This window comes from Otolemur garnettii, unplaced genomic scaffold (assembly GCF_000181295.1).
Source record: "Otolemur garnettii isolate 467f Iridium unplaced genomic scaffold, OtoGar3 scaffold00004, whole genome shotgun sequence".
Lineage (NCBI taxonomy): Eukaryota > Metazoa > Chordata > Mammalia > Primates > Galagidae > Otolemur > Otolemur garnettii.
The window spans coordinates 31,311,333-31,326,168 of NW_003852399.1; the positions used below are offsets into that span (position 1 = coordinate 31,311,333).

The 14,836-nt window shown below is 46.6% G+C and overlaps 1 protein-coding gene across 1 annotated transcript in view; it reads left to right on the forward strand.

Moving 5' to 3' along the window:
* The first annotated feature begins 13,376 nt into the window (after positions 1-13,376).
* Positions 13,377-14,836, forward strand: part of CCNE2 (cyclin E2) — a 13,513-nt gene continuing 12,053 nt past the window's right edge. The window contains exons 1-4 of the mRNA XM_023518247.1: positions 13,377-13,417; positions 13,507-13,603; positions 13,687-13,740; positions 14,685-14,824. Of these exons, the coding sequence (XP_023374015.1) occupies positions 13,404-13,417; positions 13,507-13,603; positions 13,687-13,740; positions 14,685-14,824 (305 nt within the window). The 5' untranslated portion in view covers positions 13,377-13,403. The remainder of the gene's footprint in view (positions 13,418-13,506; positions 13,604-13,686; positions 13,741-14,684; positions 14,825-14,836) is intronic.

A 14,836-nucleotide genomic window follows, 5' to 3' on the forward strand; every position in this document is an offset into this window, starting at 1 on the left:
TCTCACCTATGAATATGTCAGACAGCTTTTCCAGTCCACATAGGTAACTGTAACTCATCTTTTAAAATTGCATGATAACTTCTATATTATAGATAAGCCATAATTTATTCAGTACTCTCTGATAAAGTTCAAATTATTGGGCAGCACTGTGGCTCAAAGGAGTAAGGCACCAGCCCCATATGCTGGAGATGGCGGGTTCAAACCCAGCCCCGGTCAAAAACTGCAAAAAAAAAAGTTCAAATTGTCTTTAGGTTTTTGCTATTACAAATAAAGCTATAGTAAACTTTCTTGAACATACATTCTTACAGGAACCTTGATTTCCAAGGATAAATGAACAAAAGTAACATTACTGAATGTAACTTCTATTTATATTTATTTATTATTTATATTTGAGAGAGAGTGTCACTATGTCACCCTTGGTAGAGTGCCACAGCGTCACAGCTCACAGCAACCTCAAACTCTTTTTGGGCTTAAGCAATTCTCTTGCCTCAGCCTTCCAAGTTGCTGGGACTTGGATAACAAATTGTAGCCTGCCACAATGCCTGGCTATTTTTTTTGTTGCAGTTGTCATTGTTGTTTGGCAGGCCCAGGCCAGGTGTGAACCTGCCTGCCTCAGTGTATATGGCTGGCACCCTAACCACTGAGCTACAGGTGCTGAGCCAGATTCTATAATTCTAATTCCTAAATGCTGGTAATTTCCTATGAGATTCGTATGAATCAATATCCATGGAAAAGTGGAATGATCATAAAATTTTGTGTTAAGTCTTGAGTTTAAGCCCCAACCTACAAGATCTATCATCATCAGACAAGCCCTGTAACTCCTGTGGGCCTCTTCCCCTATCTCTAAATCTGACAAAATAAGCCTGACAGGATTGTCACAAGACTCAAGTGAGAGGATATTTATGCCATAACTTGTAAACTCTAAAACTCTAAAGGTGTTAAACATATGTAGCTTAGTATTCTTACTAAATATAAACCACTAGTTTCCATTTCTTTGCTCAATTTAAACTTCACCAATCAAATATTTGAATCCATCATTCCACAAATGTTTACAGAGTATCTCCTGTTTTAGGCACCAAAGACATGTTCGTGAGCAAGACATGGGAGGTCACTGAATTATGTGACTTGTCCTTTTTTTTTTTTTTTTTTTTGAGACAGAGCCTCAAGCTATCCCCCTGGGTAGAGTGCCATGGCATCACAGCTCACAGCAACCTCCAACTCCTGGGCTCAAGCGAGTCTCCTGCCTCAGCCTCCCAAGTAGCTGGGACCACAGGCGCCCACCACAATGCCTGGCCATTTTTTGGTTGCAGCCATCATTGTTGTTTGGCGGGCCGGGCTGGGGATTCGAACCCGCCACCTTAGGTGTATGTGGCTGGCGCCTTAGCCGCTTGAGCCACAGGCGCCGAGCCGACTTGTTCTTTTAATATCTGTATCAAACAGAAACCTGAGCATATAAATATTCTAACAAGGGTCCATAATAGGCACATTAGCTATATTTAAAATAGTAGAGAAACGAATTCAGTAAATACATAGAGAACCCACAAGGAAGGTGTTATTTGTCAGGATTCTTCCAGTGGCATGCGATGAAATTGACTCAAAGTATTTTAAGCTAAAATGGGACAGCTCAATGTTACTAGGAACTGCAAGATGGATCCAGGACATGGTCTCTGCGTGTGTGTTGGCGCAGAGCTAAATACTGTGGTCATGGAAAGCAGCAGGAATAGAGGACAGGATGTGCCAGATGCATTTCCGGAATGGTGAAGAGACTCATTTGGCTGGAACAGTGGTCACACCTAAGATCATAGAGAAGAACCAAAGAGAGCACTGGGCCAGATTGCAGAGGGTCCCAGGTGTCTGCTAGACCAAGGTGATGACAGCTTGTTCAGAATCTACAGGGCAGGTTCAGCACCTGTAGCTCAAGCTGCTAAGGTGCCGGTCACATACACTAGAGCTAGCGGTTCAAATCCAGCCCAGACCTACCAAACAACAATGACAACTGCAATAACAAAAAGAAATAGCCCGGCGCTCTGGCGGGCGCCTGTAGTCCCAGCTACTTGGGAGGTTGGGGCAGGAGAATCACTTAAGCCCAAGAGTTTGTGGTTGCTATGAGCTGTAATACCACGGCACTCTACCCAGGGTAACAGCTTGAGACTCTATCTCAAAAAATGAAAATAAAAAAGAATCTACAGGGCAATAAGGATGAAGGTGTGACATACCTACAGACTGCACCTTCAGTGAAAAAAGCTACAAATTTTACATTGTAAATGGCATCATCCTCAAACCACACAGTAAACCCCACTGTGTGGGTAGATGCCATAAGGAACACCAGAAATTGCACAGGAGTCCAGGTAGTGGCAGATCCCAGCAATCCCCAGAAGGAGAGGCCTCACCCTGGATAGGAACTGCTGTGAGCAAGACCAAGAAGGAAGAGGGCAAGAACAATGGGAGAAAAAGAAATATACCACATGAGCACCTGAAAGACTCAGGTGGCTTAGGGAAGTGCCACTTCCAACAGAGAGGGGCACCTTGGTGGGAAGAGGCAGGAAGTGTCAGAATCACTGGCTGGGGAAGAAGCCAAGAAGCTCCGGGCAAGTCGGGCTCGTGGTGGGAGCCCACCTCAGTCAGGGTACGACTGTAGTTAGGGGAGGCCTGGCTTCCCAGACATCACAGAAGAGGGTACTCTCAAGCTGAGAATCCAGAAAAACCATCCCCATAGGCCCATAACAGGATTCACTTAATAACTGCTGATTTAGAAAAACCCAACTCATCTAAACACAAAAGAAAAAAATATATACTCAACATCCAATCAGAGGTACCATAAGAAAAACATTCACAAAATGTACTTCCAGAAAAAAAAAACTGAAAAGAAATAACAAAACACTCCTTGTAGAAAGAAAACTCATCAGAAAAACATTGTCACAAAGCAGAAGAAAAATTTAATCCAATATTCTATTATGAATTTTTAAAAAATGTAATGAGGCAATGGCAGCTATGCGGGAAGATGACAAAGCAGAAATAAGTCAAGGAAGGGACAGTCAGGCAAAAGAATGTGACAGACCACAGGAGGGCATAAAACAGGAACTGGTAGATTTAAAATTTTTCTTAAGAAGTGTAAAAAAATACAAAAATACTGCAGAAATGAGTACCAAAGTACAAGAAACACAACAAAAAGAGGCCCTGCTGTAGGGGACACTGTGGAAGATATAAAGAGTAGCATTTTAAAAAGTGAAGAAGATTAATGGAAATTGAAAATCAACAGAGGAAGCAATAGAAAAGGGGCAAATAAAATCGCACAAACGTAAAGTTAGAATCCTTGTAGGAAAAACCAAAGCCATGGACTAGAAGAAATTTTAAAATATGGTTCAGTTCTTTTGTTTGTTTGTGTATGTGTGAGGTGGTTTTTTTGTTTGTTTTGAGAAATTTGCTTTTTTTTTTTTTGCCAACCATGTTTCTGAGATTAATCCTAGTTGAGACACATGGCTCTGCTTCTTTTTACCTATGGCAGAGTATTCCATAGAGTGACTAGACAAATGCATTTATCATACTTTTATTGATAGACCTTTGGAAAAAGCTAACAGGTTTTTTGTTGTTGTTTTGTTTTGTTTTGTTTTGTTTTTTGAGACGGAGTCTCAAGCTGTCCCCCTGGGTAGAGTGCCATGGCATCACGCTCACAGCAACCTCCAACTCCTGGGCTCAAGCAAGTCTCCTGCCTCCGCCTCCCAAGTAGCTGGGACTACAGGCACCCGCCACAATGCCTGGCCATTTTTTGGTTGCAGCCATCATTGTTGTTTGGCGGGTCCGGGCTGGGGATTCGAACCCGCCACCTTAGGTGTATGTGGCTGGCGCCTTAGCCGCTTGAGCCACAGGCACCTAGCCTGTTTTGTTTTTTTGAGACAGAGTCTCACTATGTCACCCTCTGTAGAGTACGATAGCATCACAGCTCACAGCAACCTCCAACTCCTGGGCTTAAGCGATTCTCCTGCCTCAGCCTCCCAAGTAGCTCTGACTACAGGCACCCGCCACAACGCCTGGCTATTTTTTGGTTGCAGTTTGGCCAGGGTCGAGTTTGAACCCGCCACCCTCAGTACATGGATCTGGTAGCCTACCCACTGAGCCACAGGCACTGCCCTTACCTGATTCTCTTGCCTCAGCCCCCCAAGTAGCTAGGACTACAGGTGCCCACCACAATATCCAGCTACTTTTTTGGTTATAATTGTCATTGTTGTTTGGCAGGCCCAGGCTGGGTTTGAACCAGCCAGCTGTAGTGTATGTGGCTGGCACCCTAGCCGCTAAGCTATAGGCACTGAGCCAGGCCTAATAGCTTTTTTGTTTGTTTTGGCTGGGAGCTGGGTTTGAACCTGCCACCTCTGGCATACGGGGCTGGTGCCCTACTCCTTTGAGCCACAGGCGCTGCCCCCTAACAGCATTTTTAAATAAAACTAAAACATATACCTACCTTGTGGCTCCACAATTCCACTCTTAGGTGTATATGCAAAAGAAATGAATGTGCATGCTCACAAAAGACTGTTTTGTGGACATACAGGCATACTCACAGTGCCTTTATTCATAATAGCTAAAAACGAAAAAATAATAAACTGTGGCATATCCATGCAATGGAATATTAATAAAAAGAAACAAAGTTCTAAAGAAAGTAATACATGCAACAACAGGGATGAAATATAAAAACACTGTGCTCAGTGAAAGAAGCCTTACACAAAAGAGACTGTATGTATGGTTTCATATATACCTGTACAATTCCATACAGTAAAAGAACAATCTATGGTAGAAGAAAACCAAAACAGTGGTTACCTCTAGGGAGGTGGAAATAGGAATTAACTGGGAAAAGAAACCTTCTGGGGTTGATGGTAACATCTATGACTTGACAAAAGTTTGAGTTACACATAATCTATCGAGATACTCAAAACAAAATACTGTACTGTATCTCTATGGAGATACTCAAACAAAATCTGTACAGACAGACACAAATGAAGGCCTCCTACAACACTAATAAGCCAAGTAAGTTGGAACTTGTATAGGTGAATCAGAAAGGGTGGTATTGGCTCGGCGCCTGTAGCTCACTGGCTAGGGCGCCAGCCATGTACACCAGAGCTGGCGGGTTAGAATCCAACCCAGGCCTGCCAAACAATGACACCTACAACCAAAAAATAGCTGGGCGTTGTTGCGGGCACCTGTAGTCCCAGCTACTTGGGAAGCTGAGGCAAAAGAATCACTTAAGCGCAAGAGTTTGAGGTTGCTGTGAGCTGTGACACCACAGCATTCTATCCAGAGCAACAGCTTGAGACCTTGTCTCAAGAAAAAAAAAAAAGTGCGATCAACTGTGTTTCTTGGAAGTGAAGTAACAGACCATACACAGTCTATCTCAAAACTTTTGTAATGACCCACATATAGGATTTATACTTTCCGTTAAAAATAAATTTTACCTCAAAAGAATAAAAGGAACAAATATCAAACTATTAATACTATGCATGCTAAAGTTTTTAAGTGATGTGTACTGGTAGCTCTATTTTATTTTGGAAATGCATCAAAAAGTAAGATAGAATGATGGATAGATGGAGAGACAAGCAGAATGTCGACAGTGGAATCTAGGTGGTGGGGCATGTGAGTGTTATACCTTTTCAACTCTGCTGAGCATTTAAATTTTTTCATAACAATATGTAGGGGAAATTTTCAAACATTTAACCTGTCCCAAACCAACTCATTCCAATCCTGCCTCACAGCTCCTCTTCCTGTGATAGCCACCATTTGGTTTTGCCTGACTTGTTTGGGTGGCATAGTCTAAATCCTTAAGTACAGCTTTATCTACCCTGAAGGAGTTGCTCCTCACCCGCCACCACCCCCTTCACTGCACTGGGCGGGTCTCCTAACTGCCAAGGTTAGGCTTCACAGCAACCAGATGAATCCTAAAACATTCCCTCCTGCTGAATCTCCTCCCCTGCCCACTCCATTCCCCATTCCATCCATACAGATCTCCTTACTGTGCATTAAATATGCTGCGGTCCTCTGAACTTGCTGTTTCCCTGCCTGGATTTTCTCCCTTCTCTTCGGCAGGGCTTGTTCTCACTTTACAGCTGTCTTACCAGACAGTCCTCCCTGAAAATCTGTCTAATACAATAGCCTCTCCCATCACATTCCCTACCCTGCTTTTATTTTTCTTCTTAGTTCTTATTATCATCTGACATGTTCATCATGTTCCATGACCTCCCCACCACTACCTCCAGGGACCACCACACACTACAATTAAGCTCTAATAAGGAACAGGAATCTTTGTTCACTTTACTACCATGTCCTGCAGTCCCCTCTACTTTATTACCTGATTTTACCTTTTCTATAGTGCTTAATAATAGCTATTTGTTACATATTTATTCTGTCCCCAACCCTAACAGAATGTAAGCTCTATGGGCAGAGACCATTTCTTGCTGACTGTCATACTCCCACAGTGAAGACAGTGTCCAGCCCAGAGTCAAACCTCCTGCCTAGTTTAAACTCCACCCAGAGATTCTGGATTCCCATCACTGTCTGTTTTTTCCTGTTCTTTCTCTGACTATTGAGTATCATACAATGTGATAGAGCTGAACTCACTATCTCTGAGGTGTGCTCTCCCTCTCACACCCCAAAATGCCTTGCCTTCCTTCTTAAGGCTCCTCCTCTGAGATGGCCAAGGGTGTCCAGCAGAGCCAGGGGGTCATCTGCCTAGGCTTCCTGGCACTTCTGGAGTACGCAGAGGCCAGGAGCAGCTCTGCCTCAAGAGGGCAGCACTCCTCAAGACTCAGCAGAGTCTTCTCAGGTACCAGCTTCAAAGCTCTTTCAAGGGAGTTCCCTGGGAGTCTGGTTAAGAAGGCTACCTCCCGAGAGCACATCCCTGCTGCGCCCTCCATCCGTCTGGCAAATCAGGCTGGGGCCAGCCAGGTCCCAGGCCAATGATGAAAGAGATAGCCCTTGCCCTCTCTGAGACCTTCCTGTGAGCTGGGCTGGGGAATCAGGGGTGTGAAGGACAGTGCCTGGCTCAGTTCAGGACAGGACAGCTTTCTGGAGGGGGTGGCATCTGAGTACTAATGGATAAATAGGAATTTTCTGGGGACAGGCAATGATAGTACGAAGAATGAGAAGTGCAGGTGCAATTGCAAGGTCCAAATGTGAGAAGGTAGGCAGTGAGCAAGCTGCATGTGGCTGGATTTCCTGGGAACAAGAGATGTTGTGCATTGGGGGTTTGACCTTTAACCCAACAAGATCCCTTGGAGGGCTTTAAGTAGGGTGGTAGTCTGGGCAGTTCTGTGCTTTGGAAAGAGAGCTTTGGCAATACTCGGGAAGGAATAGAACGGGCAACATTTGTCAGGAAAACCGGTTAGGAGGTCCCTGCACTGAAAAGAGAATATAGTCCTGAACTAAGGGGGAAAATCCAGGGGTAATTCGGAAATGACATGCAAACAGAAAAGAATGTGGTACTAAATGAATAAATGAAGGCACACACAGAGGCTCTGGAATCAACCTCCATAATGGATCTTGGGCAAATTACACTTGTGCCCCAGCTTCCTCATCTGTAGAATGAGAATGACAGTAATAGTACCAAGAGTTAATAGGATGACTTGGCGCCCATGCACAGTGGTTACGGCACCAGCCACATACACCCAGGCTGGCAGGTTCCAACCCGGCCCAGACCAGCTAAACAACAATGACAATTGCAACAAAAAATAGACAGGCATTGTGGCAGGCACCTGTAGTCCTAGGTACTTGGGAGGCTGAGGCAAAAGAATGGCTTAAGCCCAAGAGTTGGAAGTTGCTGTGATCTGTGATGCCACAGCACTCTACCGAGGGTGACATAGTGAGACTATGTCTCAAAAAAAAAGAAAACAGAAACAAAAAAAGAGTTACTAGAATGTAAAAGATTAGGGTAGAGTTTGGCACTCACTTTACTGAAAAACTGTTAATTGGCTCGGCACCTATAGCTCAGTGAGTAGGGCGCCGGCCACATACACTGAGGTCGTGGATTTGAGTCCGGCCAGGGCCTGCTAAACAACAATGACAACTGCAACCAAGAACTAGCCAGGTGTTGTGGTGGGCACCTGTGGTCCCAGCTACTCAGAAGGTTGAGGCAAGAGAATCGCTTAAGCCCAAGAGTTTGAGGTTGCTGTGAGCTATGACACCACAGCACTCTACCCAGGGTGACATAGTGAGACTATGTCTCAAAGAAAAAAAATGTTAACTATGATTATGCAGCTCAGAAAACAGAAGAAAAGAATGTCTTCATTGACTCAGGATTCTGGTTTGGACAACTAGATAGACGATTCTCTAGGGGTCCCAAAGATCATTTCTGAAGAAATGTGAAGTCAAAACTATTTTATAATAAAACATATTTTACTTACTAGTAAAATTAAGACATCTGCTGACATTTTTACTGTGCTAACACTTACCGTGATAATGCAGAAACAAAGGTTATTAAAACTATTGGTGCCTAACATAAATTAAGGCACCAAACTATACTAGTAGTCATATTCTTCACTGCCATTGACTCCCAGTTAAAAAAAAAAGTTTCACTTAAGAATATCCTTCATTAGGTAGTGCCCGTAGCTTAGTGTGTAGGGTGCTGGCTACATACAAGGCTGGTGGGTTTGAACCGAGCCTGGGCCAGCTAAACAACAATGACAACTGCAACAACAACAAGAAAATTAGCCAGGCGTTGTAGTAGGTGCCTGTAGTCCCAGCTACTTGGGAGGCTGAGGCAAGAGAATCACTTAAGCCCAAGAGTTGGAGGTTGCTATGAGCTGTGATGCCATGGCACTCTACCAAGGTCAACATAGTGACACACTGTCTCAAAAAAAAAAAAAAGAATACCCTTCATGAGGCAATAAAAGAAGTACTTCGTTAGTAATCCATTGCTAAAATTGGATTATTTAGATGTGGTTTTGGGGGGGAGAGAGAGACAGAGTCTCACTTTATTGCCCTCAGTGGAGTGTGGTCGCGTCACAGCACACAGTAACCTCATTCTCTTGGGCTCAAGTGATCCTCTTGCCTCAGCCTCCTGAGTAGCTGGGACTACAGGCACCTACCACAATGCCCGGCTATTTTTTGTTTCTTTGTTTAACAGGCCCAGGCAGGGTCTGAACCCACCAACCCAGAGCATGTGGCCAGCGCCCTAACCACTGAGCTACAGGCACCCAGCCCCAGCTATTTTTAGAGACAGGGTCTCACTCTGGCTCAGGCTGGTCTCGAACTCATGAGCTCAGCCTCCCAGAGTACTAAGATTACAGCTGTGAGCCACCGTGCCTGGCTAGATGTATTTTAGATAAGCACAGATGATGAAGATTTTATTAAAAGGGAAAAATGTTTTATTTCTCATTGTGAGAATACTGATTATCATTAAGTACTATTCATTCTTGCTTAGTTTCAATTCAGTGCCATGACAATAAAAATGTATTAAAAATACCCTGGGCCAAAACTTTGAACAATTTGAACAACAAGTTAAGTATTACCGAATTATAATTCAAAATAAAAAATATCCATGAGTGCATACTAACAAGTATAAATGACTGAATACATTAATAAATGGAAAGAAACAAATCTCCAGTGCAGAAGAAATTCAAATAATATAGATACTTCACCCTAAGAAAGGGAGAGCATAACTGCCCACTCCTTAGTGGCTACACACAGTGACTTCCTTCCAAAGAGCCCAGTATGGAAAAGGAAAAAAAAGAGTAAACTTAGAATGGAGAAACCTGATGAACACTACCTCAGTCAGGTGATCAAGGTCAACATCGACAGTGACAAATCATGACAATAGTATGTACCTTTAATATATGATGAAAATGACACTGTACCTCTGTATCTTTCTCCCCCAATCCACATCCCCATTCTAACCAAGAAAAAACATCAGATAAATCCCAATAGAGGGGTAGCCAATAAAATACTTGACCAGTACCTCTCGAAATTGTCAAGGTCATAACAAGTCTGAGAAAGTGTCACAGCCAAGAGGAACCTAAGGTGACATCACATCTAAATGTGATGTCCTATCCTGGATGAGATCTGAGAGCAGTAAAGAGACACCAGGTAAAAACTGGCATGCATGATGAACCTGTGGTCTTAGCACTTTGGGAAGCTGACATGGGAGGATTTCCCTGAGGTCAGAAGTTGGGTATCAGCCTGAGCAAGAGCAAGATGCTGTCTCCACAAAAAACAAGGTGGCACAGGGCATAGGGGTAAATGCCTGTAGTCCCAGCTACTTGGGAGGCTGAGGCAGGAGGATCTCTTGAGTCCAGGAGTTGGAGGTTGCAATGAGTGAGCTGTGATGACACTACACTCTAGCACAGACAACAGAATGAGACCCTGTCTCCAAAATAAATATACAAATAAATGAAAGACAAAAAATAAAGATGGAGCCTATAGGCTGGGTGAGGTGGTGGCTCTGGCCTATAATCCTAGCACACTGGGAGGTGGACTGCTTAAGCTCAGGAGTTCTAGACCAGCTGGAGCAGGACAAGAGCAAGACACAGTCTCTACTAAAAATAGAAAAATTAGTCGGGCGTTGTGGCAGCCACCTGTAGTCCCAGCTACTCCCTAAGCAGAGGCATGAGGATGGCTTCAGCCCAAGAGTCTGAGGTTGCTGTGAGCTATGACGATGCCATGGCACTCTACCGAGGGCTACAAAATGAGACTCTGACTAAAAAAAAAAAGAGAGAGAGAGAGAGAAAGACAGAGCCTGTAACCCCAGTGAGAGGATGCTTGAGGTTGGGAGTTCAAGGCTGCAGTGAGCTATGATGGTGCCACCGCACTTCACCCTAGACAAGAGAATGGCACTCCTCTAAAAAAAAAAAAAAAATCAAAAGAAAGTGTGGAGAGGACTTTGCCTGCACCAAAGCGCCAGAGGAGCCCTAGTTCTATTAATAGCTCGCAGGCGGGCTTGGACAGCATAGCACAAAAGCCCGGGCTGGGAGCCGGCGGCCAGGTGCATCTCGGGAAGGGCTCCCCGCCTAGGCGGCGACCGCCAGGCCTGCGCGCGGCTCCGTGTCCCCAAGTCCTCTCCCACCTGTTCGCTTGAGGCCAGGACAGAGAAACCCCGACCAACCAGTGCCTGGTCGGAGCAGCCGCGGGTTCAAGGAAGGCTACCCACGGGTCCTCCACCCCGGGGGTCTTTGTTTCCGGAGCTGTCTGTCCTCCGCCCCACTGCTCCCGCCACACACCGGGTTTGCGGCGTATCATCCGCTGTCAGACTTGAAAATGCGGACTGGTGGGGAGCGCTGGAGCGGGGGCGTTGATAGACGCGGCGAAGCGACCCCTCAGCTCGAATATCAGGAAAAGAAAAGGGAAGGCGGGGGACACACCTCCTTTCAGTAGCGCTCGGTGGCGGGCGGCTCCCTCCCGCGCGGGCAGCTTGCGCGGGCTCCGCAGGGCGCGCTGGCGGCGGCGGTGGGGCGTGGCAGGGAGCGGCGGGCCCAGGGCCTGCACGTGGCAGCGACTGTTCTCCGCCTGCCGTGTCCCCCGGTGTTTTACCCTTTGGGGCCCGGGAATTGAAGGTTGTAAGGAAAAAAAGCGAGATTGCGGCATGGCGCGGACGTTTCCTGCGCGGAGCCTGCGGAGTGGAAGTTGTAGAGCAGCTGAAGGGCAGCGGGTGGGTAATTACTTACCCAGGAGCAGGGTAACCTGGTCGGCGGTGCAGGAAAGCTGGATTGATGTGTATCTCGATCGCGAGCTGGAGATGTCTTCCGTGAACGTAGGCGTCTGAAGAATACAGAGCCCAGCGATCTAGTGCCTAGGAGGACCTAGAGCTGGCACCCGCAACGCACAGGGACGCACGTGGCCAGCAGCGCTCTCGGGCTGTGTTTACATTCTGCAGCTGCTCCACGTTGTGCTGCTGTCCCCGCCTCCCATTGGCCGACGCGTCACCCAAAGCTTCGCTCCTCCCGGAGGGGCGGGTCCTACTAGTCACCAAGTCTCTGCGAAAAGACGCCGGTTGCCTGGGGCCTTGGCGGGACAGCCAGGGTGCGCCACAGAATGGCCATGCTACGCTTGCCTGTGTCTCTTTCTTTCGGCTGAACCCTGGGCTGAGCCGCAGCCTGACACCCCCGGGATACAGGAGTTGCAGTGGGAGGGGGCAGGCGCGAACTGGCGGGAGATGTGGGAGCCCAGCCGCGGGTAGCTGGGCCGCGAAGGAGGAGTTTTCCTTGCCGCCGCCAGGCCGCCAGACAGGTGAAATGAAGTGTGGTGGACGCAGACGAAGGCTGGGCAAGGAGCCCTCTCTGGGTGGCGGGCGTGCAATGAAGGCAGGGCGCGGCGCGCGGGCGCGCGGGCGGGCGCGCGGGGGAGGGGAGCGCGCTGGCCGGAGGTGTCAGTCTGAGGCGCATGCGTGCGGGCGGGCCCGGCCCGGCCTATATATTGGGTTGGCGCCGGCGCCAGCTGAGAGCTGAGCAGTAGCGGGTCTGGCGGTGAGGAGGTGCTGGGTGTAGGGGGGATGCGGGAGGAAAGAAAGCCCTGTTGGGCCGATCCGTTACCGTGGGCGGGAGTCCCCAAGGAGGAAAAGTTAGGGACGCTGAAAACTAAACCACTGGGGGGAAGGGGTTCCCGCGTTCCGTCCCTGTCAGGACTCTTAGCAGGGGTCAGGGGAGCGGCTGGGGATGGAGGGCCGCCCCTGGGTGGGAAGTCACGAAAAAGCCCCTCATTCTAGGGGCTTCATTCTCCCACCCTCACTGGGGAGCTCTCCCGCGGGAGAAAGGATGGGGTTGGGGTCCCCTCCACTGAGAGACGAGCTCCCGACCAGCCCAGTTCCCCCTTTCTCTAAGTCCCTTTCTACCCTCCGTCCCCCATCTGTAGTCGGGGTCCCGGTGCCCTGCGAGCGGCGGGCAGGGCGGGTTGGGGCCGGGAAGGAGGGAAAGGAGACTGGAGGACGTGACACCGTCTCAGTTCCCTCCGCCCCCTGCTTCCCCGCCACAGCCGCTCTCCAAATTGGCGCGGAACCGGCTTCTCCACAGCGTTTCGCCTCCACAACCCCTCTGCGCGGCTGGTCCAGGACTGGAGGAGCGAGGGGGGCGCTGCCCAGTCCCCCCTCTGAGTGCACGGGGAGAGGGTGGAGGACCCTGGAAAACCTGTTTAGGGGAGTTGTGCCTCCCAGTGCGTCCAGGGTGCTGGGGGTGCTGTGTAAATTTTTGGAAGACATTCGCGTTCCGGCTGTACATAAAATTGAGGAAATGCAGGCATGTGTCCAAAATTAATTACCACGAGCTAGCAAATCTAGTAAGAAGACAGCATGTAATATGGTTCGAGCCACCTTCTGAGGGACTTAGTTGTAACCTCCGAATCAGCGTCTAAATGGCACTTGGAGAATAAGAATGACAATGTACTTGACTCTGGTTTTTCTCTCCCCCCTTCAGAGGTTCTTATACACCTGAAAGAAGAGAATGTCAAGACGAAGGTAACAATATTTTTCTTAGAGCCATGTTTCAAAATTAGTTGCAACCTTTGACTTACTAATTAAACTTCCTTTTTAAAAATTCACCACAGTAGCCGTTTACAAGCTAAGCAGCAGCCCCAGCCTAACCAGACGGATTCCCTCCAAGAAGCCCAGATAGTCCAGGCCAAGAAGAGGAAAACAGTCCAGGTGATTTAAGGAGAAAGAAAGCCGGGAGGAAGGAAATTCCTTGGTAGGACCTTAGTTTACCAATGTTCTTTTCTGTCTTCCAGGATGTCAAAAAAAGAAAAGAGGAGGTCACCAAGAAACATCAGTATGAAATTAGGGTAATGCAGGATGGGGCTGGGTGGGTTTAGGGGAAACAAATACAAGATAGGACAAATAAGAATAGGATTGAGTGTTACTGTTTAGCTGTAGAAAAAATATCCTCTGCCATTTTTAACGACTCTAGAGGTTAGCAGTAGAGTGCTTATCTTTGGGTGATTTTATATGTGCTTGGATCCTACTACAGCTGCAGAGTAAGTGTGCCTTGAAGCAGCTGGTTCCTTTTTGTAAATCCCTCCCTCTTGGAGCTGCCTGGTGCACCAGAACCCGCCTAATCTGTCGGATATACTGCTCTTTGTTCCCTCTCAGACTACAGTGAAGGGTCCTAATAGCTGCTTCTTGGGCATAAATAGGATATGAGATCACCGACAGCCTGGCACCCAGTTCTTTGCTACCTCTTCTTCCTATGTGTTGTACAGAAAGCACTTTAGAGACAGTGATTCTCCTTGAAATCAATATTATTGGGACAAGGATCCTTTAATTGATTCCACTTGATTCCAATTTTAAGGTTTTACTATAAGTATTCAAAAGTATCAGCAGGCTTACCTAAAAAGAAAAAGAGCTTTTTATTAAAAAAAAAAAAAAAAAGATGTTCCTGCTACTACTGCTACTATTGCTAAATACAAAGAACTGCAGTTTTCTGATCGTGAAAGTGTTAGTACTTTAGACTATAAATGCACTTTATTATTACTCTCCTTCAATACCTAACGTCTTACTAGAATTGCATTTTTTTTGTCTAAAACAATCCTGTTACTCTTTATAAAGATAGATATGAGCTTGTTTATAAAATATGAATGGCAAATTGGCTTTATTGTCTGCTATGTTAAGCTAAAACTACACACTGTTTAGACATACTAGCTTTCATTTATGAAAGAGCCAGGACAAAAGCTAATAACCTTAGCTTGCTTCCCATTGCACAAATACTCATTTTGATTTTTTTTGACAGAATTGTTGGCCACCTGTATTATCTGGGGGGATCAGTCCATGCATTATTATTGAAACACCTCACAAAGAAATAGGAACAAGTGATTTCTCCAGATTTACAAGTTACAGATTTAAAAATCTTTTTATTAATCCTTCACCTCTCCCTGATTTAAG